This window comes from Phaseolus vulgaris, chromosome 11, assembly GCF_051622355.1.
Source record: "Phaseolus vulgaris cultivar YP4 chromosome 11, ASM5162235v1, whole genome shotgun sequence".
Lineage (NCBI taxonomy): Eukaryota > Viridiplantae > Streptophyta > Magnoliopsida > Fabales > Fabaceae > Phaseolus > Phaseolus vulgaris.
This window is the reverse complement of record NC_143508.1, coordinates 5,083,305-5,107,457: the sequence shown is the minus strand read 5'-3', so window position 1 is coordinate 5,107,457 and position 24,153 is coordinate 5,083,305. Positions and strand designations below refer to the sequence as shown.

Sequence of the window (24,153 nt, the reverse complement as noted above, 5' to 3'; positions counted from 1 at the left end):
AACTCAACCATACGAATCACAAATTAAAGATAAACTAGTTAAAAAAATATCTATTAACTTAAAAGACTGATAAAACTTCAAAATGAATAAAAGATGAAAAGTAAAAAAAAAAAAAAAAAGAATTTGACTCTAAATCAAATAATATAAAAAAAAATGTTAGAAATGTTATAGATTTAGCTGACTTCTAATTGACATAATCTGTTTGTAAAAAAGATGAAAATTAATTTTAAAAATTGAAAAAGAAAAAATATGAAAAAAAAAGTGTAGGATGAAAAAAAAAAACCCGCCGTCTTACATGTTTGGTATGTGTCTTTAATTTATTATTACGTAACAATGCTAAATTGGGCTTGTATTTTGATTCTTCGAAATGCACTCCATCAAGTTTGACACGGTATCCACTTTTTTTTTTAAGGTTTTGATTTTTTTTTTTAATTTGAGACAAAAAAAATCTTATCCAAATAAATCTAATGCCATTGACATCAATTGTGTATTTGTAGACAAGTTAAGGTTAGAGGAGAAAAATAAAATAAATGAAAACTTATATTCTTCTTAACATACTATTTTTTTAAACTAAAAAACCTCATAATTATATTTTTCTTGATGTCGTAACATCAATCATATAAATTTATCAATAAGTTTTAAAAACTAAAACTTTTATTACAGGAAAGAATCTTAAAACTTAGACAATATTAGGATAATTTCATATTAAAAACATTTTTTTTAAGCAAACAGAAATATATATATATATATGTATACGGTAAATTTTAAAGTTTTAAACAAGAAAAATGATATTATAAAAAGTATAAAGTAAAAGTGATGAAACTTGTATATTTAAAAGTGAGTTATATACAATAATGTGATAAGGATTACACATAAGTTTTTATATAGGACTGTTTGTTTGTGCGTACTTATCATAATAAGATTTGAGTGTTTTTTTATATTTCATCAGGAGTTTCTGGCCGTAGGGTTGTTATCGTGGTTAATTTTTTATTTTAAGTCCTAACCCTACAAACAGTTTCAACGCACTTTTTTTTATCTTGTTAATTGCTGTAAATAAGATATTTTTAGTCAAACCTCTTTTATGTAAGTCCTTTTATGTATTAAAACAAACTATGCCTAATTTATAATAAATCAGGTACTAAATAATTCAGTGATTTATCGCATGATAGGAATATCACAATTAAATTATATATTAATTAAGAGGTATACCACAATAAATTGACTAGCTGGGTAATTAAGTTTTGATACTTTATAAAAGTTGATAGAAACACTGTATTATAATAAGTAAACAGTATTAAAGATCAAAACTGTATATTAGTCATGCAATTAAATTCAATTACGCAACGGGCTAAATAATTCTAAGAACATACCTCTGTTGTCATCTCTGACAGGCGTGCTGAATAGGACTTAATTAGTTTAATTAAAGAAATATAATATACGTGTTCTTTCAATGTATTTTAAAACAAAAGAAATAAAGTTAGTAGAATAAAAGGGAAACACAAAGGAAACATTCTTTGGTAAAAATATAGTGATTTAGTCTTATCTGAGGTAAGAACTGGAGTTAAAAATAATATATATATATATATATATATATATATTATTTTTTTAGCTAGATAAAACTATAACAAAATTCTGAAAAAAATCATCCGGAAGCAACACATAAAATCATACTATTTAACGTGGTTCGGTCGCCAACTGCAACTTATATCCATGTGAATAACTATAACAAAATTCTGAATTTTAAAATAGATAATTGATGAAGAAAAATGCACGCGGAAGCAACATACATAATCACGAATCAACGATAGAAAATAAACAACAACACAGTATTTATAACGTGATTCCGTCATTAACTACAACTTATATCCACACAGAAAACTATTAGATTTTCATTTTGTCTTGTTGTCCACCAATTACAAATACAATGATATCTTTAACTAAAAATTATAAAAAAAACATAATAATTAAACTCACTCACTAAAGATGTGTCTAATCAGCCTAATTCAATCCAATTGTCCTGTCTTTCCTACCCAACAATAACATGTATATGATTATTGATATTAGGGACACCATATGAAGGAATTTGAGTACGGAAGAAGAGAAAAACATATTTGGTGGAAAATTTGGTTGGAAGAAGTTGATGTATATAGAAAAGCTTGTGTTTGTTGTTATAGTTTATAAGAAAAATGGAAGATGGGATGGAAATAATATATGAAGGCATCTTAGCGCAGGAACGTACGCGTGGAAGCATTGGTCCCCATGCACAACAGAGAAATATTTTCCCTTTTTCTTCCACTTCCACCAACACCAATATTCCAAGTACATCTGTTGCGTTATCTAATTTTTTAATCATTCAGATATTGTGTTCTTTATTTTATGGACTTCTTGAATTGGTGACGAACGTGCTACATTACCCTAGCTGCCCAACACTTTTTTCTTATCTTTTCAACACCCTTTACTATATATATCACATGCTTATCATTCTCATTTATTAAATGCTAACAACATGTCACTTCCTTTTCTTTACTTCTATAATCTTAACAAAGATTGGAGAGTATCCAATCCTAAAATCTCACCCTTTATAACCTTTTATGGCGGTACATCTTATCATTTTTGCACTCATTTTCTTCAAAAATCATAATGTTCATGTCTAACATTTGTTACTTGCTAGTGGATAATGTGTGTTGGTGTGTTTAGGCTAGTGTTTGCAATTTCTTGAATTTAATTTTAAAGTTACGTGATTTTATATTTTACCTAAATATATTTAAAATTACTGTAACTTAAATTTATTTTGTATTAATAAGTATAGATTAATTACGTATAATTTTTATTTGGTTTTATTTTAAAATTTTTGGCCTAATCTTTTATATTTATTTTCATTTTATTTTTTTAAAGTATTTTTTATGTGATGATGATTGTTAAAATTTGAGATGTTAACTTAGGTAAAGTTTTACAATAATATTTAACATAATAATGTTAAAAAAATATTTTTAAATGTAAATATATAATGCATCCTAATTTTTATGTAAATTTTCGTGTATTATTATTATTATTTTTAATGATTTACTGTGCTCTTTTTATTATTAGATATTAGATTATAAGTTTATAATAATTATAATTCTATTAAATTAATATATGACTTAAATTTATAAATGTTATTGTATACATAAAACAAAAACATTAGAGTATGATAATCTTGTAACAGTAAATTATTCCTCCATTAGAGATCAAATAAAAATTATTCTTGATGAATTTATTTGAATTTAATATAAGTAATTTTTTTAATAAATTTTTTTATTAACTTATACCAACAATATGTTATTTTAAGGATAAATTATAATATTGAAAGATAAAAGTTATTATATATATAATTGTTATTTTTAAGAGATGTTATTTAACTATTTTAAAATAAAATAATTATTCAATTATTTATTTTATTAAATAAATAAAGAAGTTTATTAAGTATTTTTTTAGTAAAAACAGCATTAATAATAATAATATATTATAATAATTAATATTAAATAGATTATATGGCTAGCAATGACTACCAATTATTTTTTGAGTTTTTTAAAAAATTAATGTAATATATTTATAACGCATTAATAATATAGCTGTATTTTTTAATTTTATTATGAATTCATATGTTTCTACATATATTTACAAAATATAAAAATATAAATAAAAAAATTAAAACATGGTTATGATAAATTAAAATATTACTGTATAAATTTATAATTTATTTTAATAAATATATATATATATAATAATGATAAAAAAAATTAATAAAAAAATTATTTATTATTATTAATAGTAATAATGATAACACGTGATAACAAAATTGTGTCTTGTTATAAATTTTTATGTTGACTAATAAAATTTAAGTTGAATTCCTTCTAACATTAGATTTACTATTAATAAAATTAAATTCCGATATAATCCTGTTAAATCCTCAATATCATGTTTATTTATCTTGTTATAAATTCAGATTTAATCCTGTTAAATTTTCAATATCATGTTCATTTGTCTTGGTATAAATAATAAATACGAGACTTACTAAACACTTTAAGAGATAAATAAATATAATCTTGAAATACACCTCTCTATCTAGTAAATGACATCATTTGTATTCACTGATATTTTACAAACTTACTCTATTAATGGTATCTTAAGAACAACAGCAACAGTGCATTTTTCGCGAATGTGAATGACCGAAAATAAAAATCTAAGGTCGTGTGAAGGCGTTGACAAAACAACACACAACTGGAAAAAGATATGTTTTCTATGAATAGAAAAGAATGAAACGTTTTGTAAAAGCTTTACCAGTTTATAATTGAAGTTTTCTTACATAAATTTGGAAAAGAAACATTTTGTATTTTATTGAGTGACTCAATTATTATACAAATTAATTTGCTTCAGAGTGTAGGGTCAGAAACATAAATAGTGAAGCCAAATTTTTTTGGTTGCACCTTAAACCAAACATAGCTGTAGCCACATTTACCTTTTTTACTGAACTCTAGCAACCCTGATCCGAATGTATATTGACAGCACTATGTTTAGAGAAATTATTTGAAAGCTTGAAAGAGAAGTGATATTAAGTTAAAATTATTGTAGAAAGTCAAAGGAGTTAATATTGTTATATAATTAGTTTATTACTAAAAAAAAGAGAAAAATAAACATTTATCCATGGATGAGTGAAGTGTTGGAAATATTTGTGCTGGAGAATGAAATGATAGTTAAATGATTTCATTGATGATGATGATGATGTGAATGAGAGAAGAGAGAAGAGAGAAGAGAGAAGAGGAAGAGGGAAGGCAATAAAGTCATTTCACCTCGTATACTTCCCATTTTATCAAAACCTACCTTTACTTCTAAATATAGGATTAACTTGTGTTGTTTCTCCCTTTGGAACCCCCTCTGCCATGTTCATCACCCCTTTGGTTTCTCCAAAAACTGAGGGTATTTGAGTAAAACTCCAGCGCAACACACACCACAAATCTCAGGGCTGGATTTTTGGTTCTGTTCACTTCCCATTGGCTGCACCTCCTCACAAACCAACTAAATCCTTCGCTATTACTTTTCTAATCTCTTTCTCTTTCTCTTGAACCTTCTCATACCCATCTCCTCCACCACTTAAACACCCAAAAACAACACAACACACGACACACACTCACTCACCAAGACCAGGTACATGTTCTCCTCAAACTTCCTACTTCACATCCTTTGCTCTCTTTTTTTTTGCCTGTCTTGTCCCCGTGAGCTGACTTCTTATTTTGATTCACTTTCAGGAACAGAAAAACCGGTTACCGTTAGTTTCTATAACTTTTGATGTTATGTGTGAGTGTGATAGATAGAAAGTAGAAACTACAGCTCATATTGTTATTTCTTTTCTTGTTCTTAGCTTCTTTGATCCCTTCCTGATTTTGAGGCAACCCAATTAGAGTTCTCAGTTGAATTATCTTTCTAGATTTGGTCTGAGGTGGTTTGCTTTTTTGGGTTTAGATCTTTAGAATTGTTTTGCTCAAAGCTGGGACAAAGATTTTATTTTTCTGAGGAAATAGTGGTTCCAAGAAGTTGGTGTGATCTGATGAGAGTGGTTAGAACTTGGAAGATAATACAAGGAGAAAAAATGAAGGTTTGGTTGTAATTGGGGGCACCTCTAGATTAAAAAGTGAAGAGGGTAATGGAGTCAGATCTTCAGCAGCACCCTCCCGTGTTTTTGGATCACCACCAGCAGCAGACGAATTCAGGGTTGACACGGTATCGATCGGCTCCGAGTTCGTATTTTTCCAGCATCATCGACCGTGAGTTCTACGAGCACGTTTTCAATCGACCCTCTAGCCCCGAAACAGAACGAATGTTGACACGCTTTGTGAATAGTCTTGGTGGGGGCGATGCTGATGCTGATGCTGCTGCTGCTGCTGATGCAGAGGAGGCACTTCCTACTCAAAATCCCTCAACCGTTGTTGCTGTTAAAGAAGAGGTCAATCAACAACCTAAGGATATGCCTTTACCACCCATCAATAATGAGCCCCTTGTTCTCCAACAACAACAACAGCACCAACAACAAAGTAATATTAATAATTATGGCTCTTCTGCTCCTCAGAATTTTTACCAGAACACTGGGCGACCACCTTTGCCAAACCAGATAGAGACTGGTCGTAGAACTGCTTCAAATCTTATCAGGCATGGTAGCTCACCTGCTGGATTGTTTTCAAACATTAACATTGAAAGTGGTATGTCCAATTTCTTTTCCTTCCTATTTTACTGTTTATTTATTTCATTTCACTTTTTTTTTTCTTTCCCTTTTTAAAAAAACGGAACCTCTTTTTTCATCCCGGTTTTCTTTTCTTTAATTTATTTTTAAAATCTCCACATGCACGCGCAAGGGAGACAAATCTTCTGGGAAAAATAATTGCATCAATCCTTGGCAGTTCAGGTACAAATATCTTCAAATTCGATGCTTTAGACACATTTTGCTGCTAGAGCAACTGGGAGATAAAACTGTAAAATTTAGCTTTTTTTAAATCGATGGATTTTCCGTATAGATCAACAAGGGAATTATAGCTATTAATAAGTCCACTTTTGAAAATGTAAAAAAAAAAGAGAGTAAATGCCAGTGGGTATGTAAAAGCATAATAGATACTTGTATTTTGAGAGATTAATGTTTTGGTCTGGTATCTCATCATGGATTGATTTTGCAAATGAATTTCTGAAATGAGTTAAATCCTTGACTATGGTCTTGGTAGAATTTGGTGGGAATGTTATCATTTTATAAAGAGGTTGGTTGAGCTCAACATGGGTACAGTGATCGACATTTCCTGGTTTAGGCTTCATAATTATTACAATCTTCATTTTCTTACTCCATGAATAGGTTGTCATAATGACGCTGTGCAAGCTTGATTAACAGGTTATGCTGCTGCAAGGGGCATGGGGACTATGGGAGCTGTTAATAACAGTACTGAGGAAGCAAACTTTTCTCCCGTAACAAGGATGAAGAATGCACCAAACTACTCTTCGGGACTAATGTCATCTAGGGCCGAAATTGGAAACAAAAGCAGTACACAGAATAATGCAGAAAATGAAGGGTTTGCTGAAAATCAGGGCAATGAATTTATCCCTGGTTTCCCCGTTGGTTCATGGGACGATTCTGCAATAATGTCTGACAATATGACAGGTCGGAAGAGATACAGAGAAGAAGATGTAAAACCATTTTCTGGTTTAAACGTATCTGAAAGTCAGGTATGTACCATTGGATCCTGGTAATATATGGTGTGTAGTTTTGAACTGTAATGTCATTGATCTCTATTCTGTTGCATTACTCAGAATGAAGCAGGAGGCCAGCCTTCTACTGCTTTGGCTCATCAATTGAGTTTGCCAAATACGTCTGCAGAAATGGCAGCCATTGAGAAGTTTCTACACCTCTCAGATTCTGTTCCTTGCAAAATTCGTGCCAAGCGAGGTTGTGCCACTCACCCAAGAAGCATTGCAGAAAGGGTATGATTGGTTCTAGCCAAATTATTGGATTAAAGGCCTCTCATGTTATGTATGTTTTTTTGGGATTGTTTTGGAAAAATGCTTACTTATATTTGAAAATTCTTTGTGACATTATTTCCTTAATAAAGAAAGAAAGATACAAGACATTATAATAGGACCCACCATAGTTTGTGTTGGTTCCATTCCATCAATATTTTCTCTATTGTAACAAGACACTGTCCTGTTACTCAAGTATCCAGATCCCAAATTATTTCCTTTTCTTCTTCACTTGTACTTGGCTTCTTAATTCTAAAATAGGCAGCCGAAATTTGCTCAATAATTTTTCATGACATGGAAAGGACCAAACATTTTCCATGGTTGAGTTTTATTGCATGCCTAGGCATAATTGGGCAACTTACAAATAGTTATCTGTGTCAACTGCCCTTCAGGTTAGAAGAACTAAAATTAGTGAGCGAATGAGGAAACTGCAAGATCTCGTCCCCAACATGGATAAGGTAACATTTTGACTTGTTGCACACACTCACACGCGTCACCTTTTTATGTGTGAGTGGTGGAGGACGCATATACCAATGTTGTTTTCCTCTATCTGCAGCAAACAAACACAGCAGACATGTTGGACTTGGCTATTGAGTACATTAAAGACCTTCAAAAGCAAGTTGAGGTATGTTACAAACCAACCTCTATCACTCTCCTATGTCTGTCTAATGCACCCAAAATAAAATGATAACAAAAACAGAAAAAAAAACGTTTACCACTTTGAGAAAACACCAAAAATACACAACCAGTTGCATCACATCATAAGTAAACATATATACTGTGGTCATAGTGAATTGTGAAGCATTTAGGTGTTCAGGTACTCATTTTTCTATATATGTTTGTGTATACTTGGTTAGACTCTTTCAGATAATCGCGATAAGTGTACGTGTTCGCACAAGGAGCAGCAGCAGCAATAACGGAAAAGGAGATACCCGCGTCATTCCGTGTACATACAGCTTAGTAATAATTTGGTACGAAAACTAGCGCACCTTTCCGATAATTATGTAGCCACAACATTTCTTCAGCGGTTGGTTCTTTAGGAGTGGTGGCAAAATTCCGCTTATAAAAGTTGACTTTATCATCAAATTTGGTGCCACATATTCAAAGCATGGTGTACAATTTTTTTCTGATATAGTCTATATGCCTTTACTCTTAGGGGGACCCATTACTCTTAGGGTGGTGGTGGAAAATGGAAATTTGCATTTTTGCAACTTGGTTCACCAATAACGTTAAAAAGGGATGTTATGTATGGGATTGATTCCACATTGAATGACAAGGGAAACATGGGGGGACCGAAGCCGACATTGTTTTGTTGGTTATATATAAACTTGTATGAGTATGAATAGTGTGTGTGTTTTACTTTTTTATTTTCATATATATTTATTTTGCCCTTTTTTTTTTCTTCGTGGATCTTAGTGTGTTTGGCAAAGTTAACTCGGTGGTGGTTATCTCAATCCGTACCACATACGAATGGTGGATTTGCCTTTTGCTTTGTGTTTCACTTTTGAGGGATTTTGGATTCGATTATTTGGGTTTTGCAATTCAATACGACGCGGATTCTGTCTGCTTAATCGCTAAAAGACGAAAACCAACAATGTTTTGCTTTCAACTTTTCCCACAATTATAATGAAGATTTTGAAGAAAATAACATTTGGGTAGACGTGGGCATGGAAAGGTAGTAGATGGGTTACGGGGTTTGGGTGTTGAGCTGCTTTTGAGAGCGAAAGAGCACATGGATATGACACAGCTGTAGGCAATGGATGGTTGAGTCACCATCTTTAATGGGCCAATAGTGTGGGTCCAAATCCATTTTAGTGAAGACCATGTCATAAATGATGTCACAAACCAAATGCTGCCCTAAACGTTAAGTAAATGTGTGGATTCTTTTGGAAGGTACACACAGCATATAGTGTTAGTTGGCTGTGAAGAATGAAAGATGAGAAAAAGGACTACCCTAGAAATTGGGGTCCCTGAAATTGCAATGTCCTCACCTAGGTAGTGGAAAGGTGTGTGTTTTTGTAATAGGGCCTCAGAGTATATGTTTTTGTAAGAGGGGATCAGAGAGTAATATTCACTCATTAAACAATTACATTTTTTTTTCTTTTGGTCTAAAATCTTTTCTTTAGGTTTTTGGAGACCTAAACCTGGAATATTCAAGGTAGTCAAGAACAAGCGTGTTCTTAACCTAAATTCATATCTGTCTATTTGTGAGATTTTACCTATTATATATGCAGTCCATCTTAATCTCGTGTCTGTTGTTATGAGTCTCTCTTTACTACCTGGTTACTAATTAATCCAAATCTTCGTCCTATGCTATTTTCTTTACATTATTCATTTACATCGACCTCCTACCTAAATGACCAAAGGTCGACCCAAGGCCCATAACCCAACAGGTTTCTTTTCATAGTTGAGGGGTGAGATAACTCTAAAGACACTTTAATGCTTAAGTCAGCCGATGTGTGTTATTCAATTTACAAGTTTATGATTAAAATAGTCATTATTTTTCACCATAAATTCATTCTTATTTATATTTTTTTTTAGTGAATTTTTTCCTTGTATTAGGATCAATACCGGCTTAATCACGTTTTTAGTGTTTAATTAGATTTTATTTCCTAATCTTTAAATTAGGATGTATCTGATCTTAGACCGAACTATCATCATTGACAATACACTATGATTTTAGAAATTGATGAGAAAAATATATGGTAGGTTTAAGTTGGGAAAAAAAACAAAAAAAGAGGGGGCTAAGGAAAGCACTAGAAAAGGAAAGGGAAAAAGGAAGAAAAAGAAACGGCAATGGCAGGAAGTGAGGCTCACGGATTGGCAGTGGGACAAAGCAACAGAGAGACTCTTTCAACTTTTCGTCGCAGTAGGGACCTCACCTGACCCAAGGCTATAGCCACGTTACGTGCGTTCTTATTCGTCTCTTTCACCCTTTTGTTTGCTACTCACCACAAAAACACCTATTACCAAACAAACAAAAAATTAACTATTTTTCAATTTTCTAAAACCATCCAATAAAAAAGGTAATAAAGAGAAAAATAATTATCTTTCTGAATCATTTTTTGGGATGCGTGTCTTTTGTCTTGCTTTATTTAATTCTCTCCTTCCAAAATAAATGCATCCAAATCCACATCCAATGTAAAAAGTTTTACATACATACTTTTTTGTTTAACTCATCTATGTGTCAAATTTTACACCTAGATAATTAATTATAAAAATCTTATTAAAACAATACATTAACTTTAGACAACTAAAATTTAACTACCTTAACTACTATTATATTTTCAATTTTTTTCATTTATGTCTGTGGTTAATGATTGGTTACTAAAACAAATGCAACAAATATAATAAAGTAGTTTTCTATTATAGTGATTTGAAACCACGCATGAGTCATTAGAGATAATTTATTGTTTCTTTCAAAAATTTCATAAACTAGTTTTTTCTACAATAGCTAACTTCTAACGTAATAAATTTTTCTGTATTTAATATAGATTTCTACATTTAAATTTTTGTGTGAAATAAAAAAAATAGATACAATATAATTTCTGTATAACTAATATATTATCAACTTTCTACATTAATTTAAAGATCAATCAATATACACATATATTCACTGTTTAGAAAATTGTTAGTGTATTATTTTTCATATCACTTCGTAAATTGGTGTTATATTGATTATATAAAATCTCATTTTGCACTAGTATTATAAATATAAGGAAGTTGGTAAACAAAACACATAGAATATGTTTATTATTGTTATTATTTTATTAAAAGATTAGTGTCTAACTTAAAACTAAAAAATTACGAATGTTATTTGACATGATATCATAATAATTATGTGTAGGAATTGACTCGGTAGAAAAATCGTAATGAAAAAATTGTGTTCTTGAAGGATCTTAGCTTGTGAGGTCCGTTATTGAATCCAGTGAATATTTTTTCAGGAAATGAATCATATAATATAATATAACAAAATATTTGTTTTTTTTTGTCTACTTTTATGTCTATTTAAATAATATTTCCAAACTCGTATTCATCATTACTTGTTTGTCTATTTGTATGGTTTTTTCTATTTTGTTTTTGCAAAATTTATACTCGCATTTTTTAATTTATTTTAGTTTCCTCCCTTTCATTTATTTCCAATCATTTGTGTTCTATTTTCTGCTTATTTAAATGACTTTTCGAATCATCATCATCATGTTCACTTGAATATATGTTTTAACTCGTTTGCATTCTTTTGATTATTTTTCACTAAATTTATTTGTTTTTCTTGCTCGCTTGCTTTATTTGTCTTCTGTTTTTGTATACGTGCATTCACTAAAATTTTACAAGTATATCTAGTTAAGGCAGTTTCTCCCTGCACCTCCACGTTTTTCTTCCACCTTCACGTCCTGCACCCAAACACTCTTATGTAAAGATTAAATCACCCTTATTAGTTTTTAAAATTCCAAAATTACCCCTGACCTAAAAAAACTCTAAAAAAAGGCAGGAATGGTGTTCTTGCGCAACCGTGTGTGTTTCTTCATCTTCTGCCAGCGTGGCACCTCCAAATCATTCTCCTTCCAATCTCACCCATTTCTTCTTGATCATTTAGAGTGGTCTTAGTAAAGATAAGTAATTTTTTTGGTTTTTTGATCTATACATCCGTTTTTTTTATGGAATTTTGTTTTCGTAAGTGTTTTTTTACATTCCAGATTATAGAATCTGATAAAATTTCGGATCACAGAATATGGTAAAATCCCAGATTTATGCTTCCAGTAAAATTTTGGATTTCTACATCCAGTACAGTGTCCCTTTTCAAATTATAAGTCAAGGTAAATTTTGGGATATTTAAAAGTATGGGGTGCAGGAAGAAAAACGTGGGTGTAGAAAGAAGAAGCCTCTAGTGAATTTCACAAAAGGAGTTGATAATGGGCTAGAACGGCCAGTTTGAAATTTTCAGTTTTATGTCCAGAGATGATAACGTATATGGGGCTGCTTCTTCCTGCACCTCCATAGATTCTTGCGGAACCTCATACTAAATATTAAAATACCTTTCTGTCCTTCTTTAAAAAAATAAATTAACTTTTAAAATCTCATGCACCTTTTACACTCTTTTTTTTCTTCCATTTTATCTCACCTCGACACTCCTAAAGACATGCACTCCTTTCTTGCATTAGTTTATCACTGATTTGAGTATCCTTAGGATTTTAAAAATATTTCAGATTATATAGGCTATAAGATATTTTTGGATTCAAAAGTGTTCTTTAAGTTTATAGAATCATAAGCAATTCATACAGTTATAAGAGGAGAGATGTGAGAGCAATTTGATAAAAGAATCGAAGTGTTGTAGGTAAACCTGAATTATTTAAGGGGATGATGAATGGTAGTTGGTGTTAATGGTTATAATTATTGTACTAATTTAGATTTGTTCTGTATAGGAGAAGCTGGTTCATATTTGGAGGAAGTTGGATTAAGAAATGAACGTGTTACATGACAAAACTAGTTACTCTTTTTTTGTTTTTTCTATTGTGTTTTTTTGTTGGTATCAATTGGATGTGATGTGTTTTTTCTGTTGGTATCAATTGAATATGATTATTTAGTTTACTCTTTTTTGTTTTGCACAAACAGTTGTTGTGTTTCTAATTATGTAGTGATCCACTAATTATGAGATTATATCATTACATTATCAAATTAATTGTGTATAACGATGTATAATAATTGCGTATAATTTTTAATTATTTTCTTAATAAATTGTCAGAGACTATGGAAGCCCGATGCACCTATCTACTTTGCAACAATAAAAATCACACTCTAACAAAAAATGCATGCACCAACCTACTATGATAATCGCAATTTCATATGTTGAATTTTGAATTTCTTATTATAAATTGTGAATTTCGAATGGTGCGTATTTGAAAGAATTAGATATATAATGTACGTTTCTGTTTCTTGTAAATGCACACTGGTTATTGGAAATTGGAAATGATACAATATTCATTATTTTAAATTTCTTTAGTTTTCTTTGACTCTGTAGGTAGAAAATGAATGTTGACGGTGAAAACTTCGACCTCACTGAGCAAAGGAAAGGCTCAAGTTCGCATAGATGAATACTCCACTTTCACGTATTTCTTTCTTGAGAGATTATGTTATGACTATATTAATATATGTTGTTAGACCTTTTGTGACATAAAGAAACTAAAGAGATAACATAAACAGTAAAAAATATAATGAAAAAAAAGGCGATGAAAAAGTAAAAAGTCTTGAAGAGCTGGAGACTCTGAAAAAAAAGTGAGAGATATTAGAGATGTCTTAAAGAAAGAGTCGAAGGAACATAAAAAGTTTTGAAGACATGTGTGATACTTTGGTCCAAATAGTCCAACAGATGAAAATTTTGATGGGAAAAATGCACGCAGAAGCAATACACACAATCACAAATCAACTGCAGAAAAATAAACAACACAAGATTTAATGTGGTCCGGTCGTCAACTGCAACCTACATCCACACGGGCAACTATTAGGTTTACATTATATCCTGTTGCACACCAATTACAAGTACAATGATCTCTTTAAATAGAGATAAATAGAGATAATAAAGGGACACAATGATTAAGCCCACTCACTAAAACATGGTGTCTACTCAGCCAAACCCAATTGGTCCTGACTTCATACCCAACAATCTCCCTACCTGAAGTCACGGAACAATGTTCACTTGCGCTTCAACTGTGTACATGGTGTCTTGTCAGCCCAATCCAATTGGTCTTGACTTCATACCCAACAATCTCCCACTTGAAGTCACGAAACAATGTTCACCTACGCTTCAACTGTGTACGTGTACTTCTGTAATCTGTCGACGGAACTCAATGTTCCACCTCTAGTTGCCACCAGCCTTCTTAATCATTTTGAAGACTTCGTTAAAACTCCCCTAAGTTTCAACACGTCAGTCACTGACCCGTTCTCTGTTCCTACCAACTCCTACTTAAAGGAACTATCGGATCCTGAAACAACCTGAGAACAAACACTCTCTATATACCCGTTCTTTGTTCCTATCGACTCTCACTTACAGGAACTGCCGGATCCCGGAACAACCTGAGAACAAACACTCTCCATATTCCCGTTCTATGTTCCTACTGACTCCCACTTACAGGAACTGCCAGATCCTGAAACAACCTGAGAACAAACACTCTCCATATTCAACAAGAAATATTTTGGAGAAGTTTCAACCGCTGGAATAATGGTTCTCCTAACCCACTGTCGTCTAGGAACCTTAGTTGAAGCACAACCCGTGCTCCCACTGACACAAGTACCTCTAACTGGTCTACCTGAACCTTTCCATGCTCGTTCATCCTGAATCTGATTTGTGGCTCTGGGTTTCTCTCTTGTAAAGACAACCCTCTTCTGCCCACGAGATTTTGTGAACCAGACTTTGTTTATCTTCTGAACTAGGATGGTCACTCCCTCAGACACGGTAATCCGACCATATACAACTAACCTCTCTTTCTTCCGCAAGCCATGACAAGATTTCCCTTGACGACATTCCACTACTGATTTCCGAACTTCACTTAATGTCCCTGTTCGTCCAACTGCTTAACAAAAATCAAACTTTTCCTCAAGCTTGGAACAACTCTGACATCCTTCAAAGTCCAAACACCAACTGGTGTCTTCAACACTATGTCACCCATGCCCGTAACATCAAGAGTTCTGTTGTCCACTAGTCTTACCTTTCCAAAGTCTCCAATAAATAGATTTTGCAATGCTTCAGAATCCATGACCCAGGAATCCACACTGCTATCTGCGCAACAGACTAAAAGGTCCTCGTCCGCGAAGTCTCCTGCAATGTTGACTTATTTATCATTTGGGCATTGATTCCTGAAATGTCCCACCTCCTTGCAGTTCCAACATGTGACACTTGAGCAATCCCGAGTCTTTGACTGACTCATTCTTTTGTTCTTGCTCCCACTATCTCTGATATTTCTCTTACCTCTTATGACATATAGCGATTCACTAGATAATTCCCCAGAACTCCTTCTTCGGACATCCTCGCCAAGAATGAGATCACGAATCTTCTTAAAAGTGAATTCATCGGATCCCGCTGAACTGGTAACTGCTGTACCCGTTCCGGACCAACTGTCAGGCAAAGACAATAGCAATAGTAAAGCTTGAACTTCATCATCGAACTTAATGCCCACTGACATAAGTCTGGCTAAGATCATATTGATGTGTTCAGTAACTGAACTCGCAAATCCTCAATTTGCATTTTCTACCAACTGAAATTTGTACCATCGAATTTTCATTTCAGAACTTCCCTTCTTCTGCCATCTCAAATTACTAGACGAGATACTCGGTACAACTAATTTCCGATTCTGACAATCCTTTTTTTTTTTTAAATCAATACCACAAAAATTGCACCACCCAAAATCACTCACCAACAGACCTGGTCGCAGTCCCTACTGCACTAGCGTTCCGCACCACCACCGTTGCTGGTCAGCGCTGTTGTGAAGCAGATATGGGAGCCTCTCCTTACACTCCTGTGAAACCCTAAGCCTCAGGACGCTGCTACAGCCCCTGCAAAACCCTAGCTTTGGGATGCTGCTGCCGCCTCTGCGAAACCCTAACTTTGGGACGCTACTGCAGCCGCAATTTTCACGTCTCGTCGATTAATTTCTGCTGATTGGATCTCTAGTGTGTAAACGAACCAAAGCTCTTGATATTACTTGATGGAAAAAATGCACGCAGAAGCAATACACACAATCACAAATAAACAACACAATATTTAATGTGGTTCGGTCGCCAACTGCAACCTACATCCACATGGGCAACTATTAGGTTTACATTATATCCTGTTGCACACCAATTACAAGTACAATGATCTCTTTAAATAGAGATAATAAAGGGACACAATGATTAAGCCCACTCACTAAAACATGGTGTCTACTCAACCCAACTCAATTGGTCCTGGCTTCATACCCAACAAAATCTTGAGGAAATGTATGGAGCAAGGTGCGAGAGTTTGCACAAAAGAATCGAACTGTAGGTAAACCTGAATTATTTAAGGGAATGATGAATGATGGTTGGTGTTAATTGTTATAATTATTATACTAATTAAGATTTGTTATGTATAGGATTAGTTGGTTCAGATTCGGAAGAGGTTGGATTAAGGAAGGAACATTTATTTTGTTATGGTCAATCAATACTTGTTGTATAATTTTTGTCTGTTTAATTGTTAATTCTCTTCAATATTTTTCTTTTACTCTATTTTTCATTTTCGTATAACAAGTGGGAGGCAAAAGAGGAAGAAGATAGAGAAACAAAATAATATCCCAAATTGTTACTTAAATACATAGCATTCAAATTTTTGCACAGTACAAAGTTATATCGATGTCATTATTGATGTGGGTTGACGGGGAGGATGGATGTGTTCCAACATTATTGTGTAGAAGAGAAGAGGGATTGAAAAATAAATATTTTCTTAAGGTTTGTTACTGAAGTTTCTCATCTTATTTTCCTTGTTTTTTCTTTTCATTATTATATTACTTTTTTTTAGTTTTATATAAGTAACAAATCAAAATTGGTGATTTACAAGTCTTTGAGAATAAAACAAATGATGTAACTTTTTTAATATAATTATGTTTACTGTGTTATAAATTTAAATTTTTTAATTTATTTTTTTATTGTAACTTAATTATCATAGATAAGAGAAAATATTTTCATCTATTTTTTTTTAATGTTATTTGATATTTAAAAGATACGAATGCACATATAATAAAATTAGTATACAAACAGCGCATCTGTTTCCACTTGTATAAATGAAAAATGTAGGTTAAAATTATTATGAATTTCATATTTTAGAATAATTATTAGATTTGAGTTTCTGAAACACTTTTCTATTTTTTTATAATACATTTTCAACATTTTATTTTTTTATAATACATTTTAAAATTTTGTTTTCCAAAATTGTTTTTCTGAAATATATATTTTTTATTCCAAAATTGTTTTTAATGATGAGATTTTAGTTTTTCAATCTGTTTCAGAATTCAAGAATAAAAATCTATTCTTAATTTTCTTTCTCAAAATATATTATTTTAATTTTGGATTTTCAATTAAAAAAATTAAAATTTCAAAAATTAATTGGACGGAGGTTCAAATTTAAGAATATTAAGCCCAAGATGCTGTCAATATATCACCTTCTATCTCCAAAGTCTCGTTCACACTTATTAACCAACTCAAGTTTGTTTGACTTTTCATCCCATAAGCACTCATATCTTTCTTGTAAATTCTTACATTCAACCTTTCCGTCACCAAAAAAATAAAACCTCACTTTCTCTGTATAATATATTAGTTACTTTTTGTTTCCAATTGATATAAAATAAATAAAGTATCTTAACTTTTTTTAACTATTCTTATATTATACTACATTAATTAATCTTATAGTATTTATAAAAGAATTGCTTAAGAAAAAACATTATTTAAGAAGGATGGAGTACTATTCCACGTCTGCTAATTTTCAACATTTGGTTTCAATAGAATCATACGTACCAAAATTATTAATTAACACACCAAACAACAACCGCCACAACAACAACAGCACCAGAATCTGAAACCCTGTCTGCAATATAAAAGTAGTGTCTGTCAAAACACGAGCTTCTTCCTACTTTCTTCACAAAGTTGGTTGTTGTGTGTGATAACACGAACAACAAAAACATACACAGATCACACACAACATGACCCTGGACCGGTTATCTCAGAGCAGTTCAGACTCACCCAACAGAGACCTCAAAGTGTTATCCATAGAGTGTTTGAAGGGAAGTTCCAAAGCCGAGGAGTGGACCGGTGACATGCTTCAAACCGGTGACATCGTCGAAGAGCTTCGAATCGGAGACTCCCCCGATGCCCTTATCCGCTTCAAATCGCCCTTCAAAAACGGCAAAACCGCCGTCAACAAAATCCTCCAAGACTCTTACAAGAGAAAAGAAACCTCCATCCGAGTTCGAGTTCGACGTGGACCCCACGAGTTCGCCGAGTTGCAGGCCTGCATCGTTCCCAATGATTCCTCCGGGAAGAAGCAGTACGTTCTCCGTTCCATCACTGACCCTAACTACGTCGTTGGCTTCTTTGATCGAACTGAAGCCGAGTGCTTCCAACTCCAAGGTACCCTTTTCGTTCACCTTTTTCACCCTGCATGCTTTTTTTGTTTGTTTCACCTTATCTTTGTTACTCCCGACATGCTCCAAGATTGTGTTCGGTTAATCCTAAGTTGTTTGTCGGTTAATGCAAAAAAATTTCCACCAGTTGCGTAAAATCAACTAACTAAATCTGCAATTTAAAAAAGATGGAATGAATGGAAAATCAAGTCATGTTTTCGTTCCCAGGTTTAATTGAATGGATGGTGAAGAATAGGTAGAGGAGTTCATTTATTCGTGTACTGTTATGATATTTAAGGATTTATTATTTAACGTGTTAAGTAAAAACAAATGATAGGAGAGAGGGTGTACGGTGTTATTGTGTTCTTCCGGTAGAAATTTTGGTCTGGTGGTGAAAATTTTACTTATACTGTTAGTATAGAGAAACGAAAGTTGAAGTATTTACTGTTATTTACAATTTGACACAAACGTAAGTGGTAAATCTTGCCACTTTATCACACAGATCTAAGCCTTTTAGCTTTTGCATTAACTGCTTTTTGGCACGACATGTTCGGGGAATGAATATCCATTGCAAGATATTTGAGGCATTAACTTGTAATGTGAAAGCTTCAACTTTTGCTAGACTTAGCCATCAAGTTACGTGACGCACATGACTTCCTTCTGTCAATGATGTGGACATTATCATGGTACACTTTTCGTTATAGATCATTTTAAAACCAGGATTTTGACATCTAGAGTCGGTTTAAAGAGATGCATAGTAAACAAAATGTGTTTGTTGTTGTTTAAGGTTGTAATACGGAATAATGGGCATTGCTACATAAATGATAGACATTGCTACGTACATGACAGACTAAAATCAACCTTTGATAATTGTATTCTGTTATTGTTTTTGTTTAACAATTTCCTGAATTTGTTAGCGTGGAGTGTAGTTGTGGAAAATGCAGATTTTAACTTACACCTTCTGATATATGTCTTAATCTAATCTGTTGACAATAGTAACTGCATTTTGCAGCTTCAAGGACCACCAGAATGGCAAATGCACTAACTAGGACACGGTTACAGGATGGATATGTTTCGTATCCATGGGAGAGGAGGATGCAGGAGTTGCTATCAGTTCCCAATTCTAGCAATTTTCTTTCAATACTACTTCTTCCCAAAGTTTCAGATCGAATTGCCTTTCGCTACAATGATGTAGAAGACACGCTAGCCAGGGCAAATACGTGGCTGAATGCAGCTCAAGCTTCAGGGGTCCCTGTTGTCTTTATGAACGTCCAAACCGAGTCCCTACTTACTAAGGTAAATGATCAATTCCCTGATTGCAACAAGGTACATTCTGTTGTGGCATGCTAGCACAATGTGACGAGTTATTTGCAGTTTACTTGCATAACATTGTTTTCGACCAGGTCACTTGATGTGCACAAACAGATATCAGGCCTCTCTTATTTTAGCACTAAAACTTTTAGAGTACTTATCCACGATTTATATTTGTAAAATCCATTTTATTTGATACCCAACTGAATTGTTACTTTAGTTCTCCCCCACCACTAAAGAAATTAAAAAATTTCTGCTTCAGGCAGTTGTAGAAAATGATTGATTTATGTATCATCAACAACAGTAAAATTTTATGCCATTGGATGAGGTTGTCTATATGGATCACATCACCCTATTCTAAGTCCGTTAAAAACTAGTTTTAATGATTAATTCAGGCGACATCATGTCTAGATTTTGAAGTAGGAATTAGAGTACAGTGTTTACAATGTTTACCACCATACCATGTGTTTGCTAGGAGGCTGACAAACATTTTGTAATCATAGTTTGAGAGATTAGTTTCTGTATTCTAGACTTTTTTTCTGCATTGTGTTAACTGGAGTTTCTCTTCTATTTGTGTGACAGATATCCGGAGAGACAGCTTCTTCCACTGTAAATGCAGGGTCATTATCTGACTTATCTAACCTTGCAAATGTAAGCCTTTATGGCTTTGAGGATTATCATGGAGTAGACATTGGTGTTGTTAGAGCAGTTCGGCTCTGGTATGCCCCAGTTGGAGGAGAGTACCCAATTGAGATAAAACTAAAAGAGGATGACACAAAGCTTGGGTTTTCCATTGGTCGAACAGAAGAGGCATCTCTCTTTTGATAAATCTAGCAATAGCTCATATAGTTAAACAGATTGATTCATTGTTGGTTTTAGCCGTTAAGCTGATAATAACACTTTTCTATGCGATCAACAGGGTTTTATTTTCATCTCAACAGTTACTGATGAGGACCAAGAAAATGTACCGGCCACACGTTCAGGACTGAGCGATCTGTATAAAGCAGCAACAGATAGATCCAGGTTGCTGGTAGTTTCTAGGCTTTCAAATCAGAGAGTCCTCCCATGGATGGTATCTTCAACAGGAGCCATTAGGTGTTATGACACTGTTTCATTGAGCCAGAAACTCTCCTTGCATAGACACACCAAAGTTCCTATTCTCCTGCATGTCTTCCTTTGGGACGGAGGGTTGGCCTCATCAAGCGTAGAAAGTACAAGCGTAGAAAGTACAACAAGATCGAGTAACATGTCTACGTCAATGTTGCCAGTCGAAGGGTCACGCCGTCCAAATGAGAACCAAATTCAGCCATTGCCCCATGAAGGATCTGAATCTGATGCAGGTGGTGGTGTCAGTGGTCATGGATCCCCGCCAATGCAGCTTCAGAGAGACACAGTTGGGGATCTCTCATTCAGTTTCAACAACTTCTCCATCTCCAACAACTGGGTATGATATTAAAACATCATAGGAAACTTGTCCATGTTGTTTCTTTTACTTGTTGTACATAAAGAATAATACATATTATTGCTTCTATATTCGGGCCTATTGTAAGATTTGAGAGCTTTTTTTGCTTCGTTCGCTTGTTCACAGAAACAATTATAGATTCTAGAATTGGTAGTTACTTGTTTTGTTTGTCTTCCATGGATGTGACTGCTTAGTACTATCACATAAATACCAAGGAATTTCTGCAGTCCACCTACTAATTACACTCGCAGTACCATACCTGGGAATTTCTGCAACAAGCAATGAATTAAGAAAAGAAAGGATTGGTTTGACAATGTATACATTGAGGTTAATAATATATTCTGCTAATATTGACTTTTTTGGCTTAATTCCAAATCACACATAGGTGGATTTATTGTTTTGGGAGGAGGTTTAATTAACCTCTCCTCTTTGATATCCTAATTTGTAATATCTTCTTCTATATTAATAAATGATATGTGATTCTTCAGGAAAACAATCTCTTTTTCAGAATCTCACGCACAAAGTGATAGCGATTAGTCCATACCTTAACTTGTTTCTGACTAACTAACTCTCAATTTCAATACTTTCTTTAGAGAGTTATTATTATTATTACTACAAATGCTAACAAGGGTCATAAAACAATTATCCAAGAATTAACAATACAAACACATATTGATTACAATGATTTTTTTTTTTTATGTATCACACCCCAATTTTTACTACATTTTCAACATTTTTTTTTTTCTGTAGTAATTTTTTAGAAACATGTAGATAGGGAAAGAGAAGATTTTGAAATATATTAAACAAAAGAGAAAAAAATCTACTTATTCTTAAATTTTTTAAAAATCAACACAAATTTATAATAATATTTTAAAAACAGTAATTACATGTTCCCAATATTACCGCATTTGAATGCAATGCACTGTAATTAACTTAATATAATATTATTTCCTTATTTATGTGTAATATTTTAGATTAAGTTAAATAGATATTTTAGTAAAAACAACACACATTTTACACGAGAGACAATTGTATTTGAGATGGATAGAGTATCTATGGGTAAGTTAACAAATCAATCTTTCAAAAATAAATAATATATGCACTTTTTTACATAAATCTTCACTTACCAACCAGATGAAAAAAGAATGCTATTTCAAATTAATTTAATTCCGTAAACTTTTAATTGTTTTAAAATTCTAGAATGAGTTTTATCCGGCATTTTAATCCTACAGTTAATTTGGTTTAAATTAAAATTATGTTTAAAAACAAAGTCTAAAAAAAATCACATATTCTAAATTTATCAGCCAGGCCGGCCAAGTATAAACTTTTTTATTTATTTACTTTTATCTTAATTTTTTATCGTAAGACAAATTAACTGTAAATAAAGAATTTAATAAAAATATTTAATTAGAAATGTATTTATAATAACTTTAATTGTTTCATATTTTATTTATTTAATATAATTCACACCTCAAATATATAAATTATATTTCTGCTCATAACAGGCAGTAGGAGAGAGAATATATGAATTGAAGTCAAGAATAAAATTAAAGAAGAAAAACTCAAAAGAAATGCTAAGGTAATAATACGACGTGGCATGCAGCCACTGGTTGTTGGGGAGTGTCACGGATCGCGATCTGTGCCATTGATTGAAGAAGTACCACATCCGTTGATTCCGATCCTAATAAAGTTAACATCTTGGCGGTCATAAAAAAATTTCACAAACCTAAATTAACCTTCAAAAAATTCCCGCCAACCTTTTTCACAGTGCCCTATAAATACACTCATCTCCATCATACAAATTCACCAGTTCTTGTTTTGCTTCTATCTTTTTAGTATTTCTTTCTATTCTCATCCAGTGTTTGAAATGGCTCGTACCAAGCAAACCGCAAGGAAGTCCACCGGAGGAAAGGCTCCGAGGAAGCAGCTTGCCACCAAGGCTGCTCGTAAATCTGCTCCAGCCACTGGTGGTGTGAAGAAGCCCCATCGTTTCAGGCCTGGCACGGTGGCTCTGAGGGAGATCCGCAAGTATCAGAAGAGCACCGAGCTTCTCATTAGGAAGCTTCCATTCCAGAGGCTGGTCAGGGAAATTGCTCAGGATTTTAAGACTGATCTCCGTTTTCAGAGCAGTGCTGTATCTGCTCTTCAGGAGGCGGCTGAGGCTTACCTTGTTGGGCTGTTCGAGGATACTAATCTCTGCGCCATTCATGCCAAGAGAGTCACCATCATGCCTAAAGACATTCAGCTTGCACGTAGAATTAGGGGTGAAAGAGCTTAGGGTTTGTTGGTTTAATGTACAAAGCTTTTGCTTTTGTAGTGGTGTTTTCTTTAATCAGATCCTTGGTGTTACCTATAGTGAGAATCCTTTTGTTTCGTTCTGACTTAATTGGATAATATGTAATATCTTATGTTATGCGAGAAATATCAAATATCTTGTGTTTTGTCAGAATTGTTATGATGATTCTTTTCATTTTAATAATTGTTTGTGTATATCTAATTATCTTCTCTTTGACCTTAAATTTATGCTTTTAATATAAAATGGAATAGATTTTGGAGTACTGTTTGTTCCTTATTGTAATTGATCATTGAAAAAGAAATAATATATTTTTATAACTGTCTTTGCAATTCAAAGTTTTGGACTTTGTTTCTTGTTTGATTCGACCATTGCATAATGTGGGTAGAACATTACCAATGTTTTATCCAATAATTCATTATTATATATATTTTTCA

General features: G+C 32.9%; 3 protein-coding genes across 6 annotated transcripts; all 3 read left to right on the top strand.

Moving 5' to 3' along the window:
* Window positions 1-4,731: 4,731 nt before the first annotated feature.
* Window positions 4,732-8,935, top strand: LOC137831621 (transcription factor bHLH130). Of its 4 annotated transcripts, none has more exons than XM_068639376.2 (7): window positions 4,732-5,184; window positions 5,286-6,233; window positions 6,908-7,239; window positions 7,324-7,494; window positions 7,923-7,988; window positions 8,087-8,155; window positions 8,388-8,935. In XM_068639376.2, the coding sequence occupies exons 2-7, from the start codon at window positions 5,681-5,683 to the stop codon at window positions 8,445-8,447; spliced, it is 1,251 nt and encodes a 416-aa protein (XP_068495477.1). In that variant the 5' UTR covers window positions 4,732-5,184; window positions 5,286-5,680; the 3' UTR covers window positions 8,448-8,935. The 4 variants fall into 4 exon arrangements, with proteins under 4 accessions (XP_068495477.1, XP_090153000.1, XP_090153002.1 ...); XM_090296874.1 differs by having other exon boundaries at window positions 4,761-5,184; window positions 8,398-8,935; XM_090296876.1 differs by having other exon boundaries at window positions 4,904-5,184; window positions 5,286-6,436.
* A 9,068-nt stretch (window positions 8,936-18,003) lies between these two features.
* On the top strand, window positions 18,004-21,600 carry LOC137831613 (uncharacterized). Its single transcript, XM_068639365.2, has 4 exons — window positions 18,004-18,657; window positions 19,663-19,946; window positions 20,544-20,771; window positions 20,881-21,600. The coding sequence occupies exons 1-4, from the start codon at window positions 18,231-18,233 to the stop codon at window positions 21,409-21,411; spliced, it is 1,470 nt and encodes a 489-aa protein (XP_068495466.1). The 5' UTR covers window positions 18,004-18,230; the 3' UTR covers window positions 21,412-21,600.
* A 1,615-nt stretch (window positions 21,601-23,215) lies between these two features.
* Window positions 23,216-23,872, top strand: LOC137828572 (histone H3.2). The gene has a single exon (XM_068635203.2). The coding sequence runs from the start codon at window positions 23,291-23,293 to the stop codon at window positions 23,699-23,701; it is 411 nt and encodes a 136-aa protein (XP_068491304.1). The 5' UTR covers window positions 23,216-23,290; the 3' UTR covers window positions 23,702-23,872.
* The last annotated feature ends 281 nt before the right edge of the window (window positions 23,873-24,153 follow it).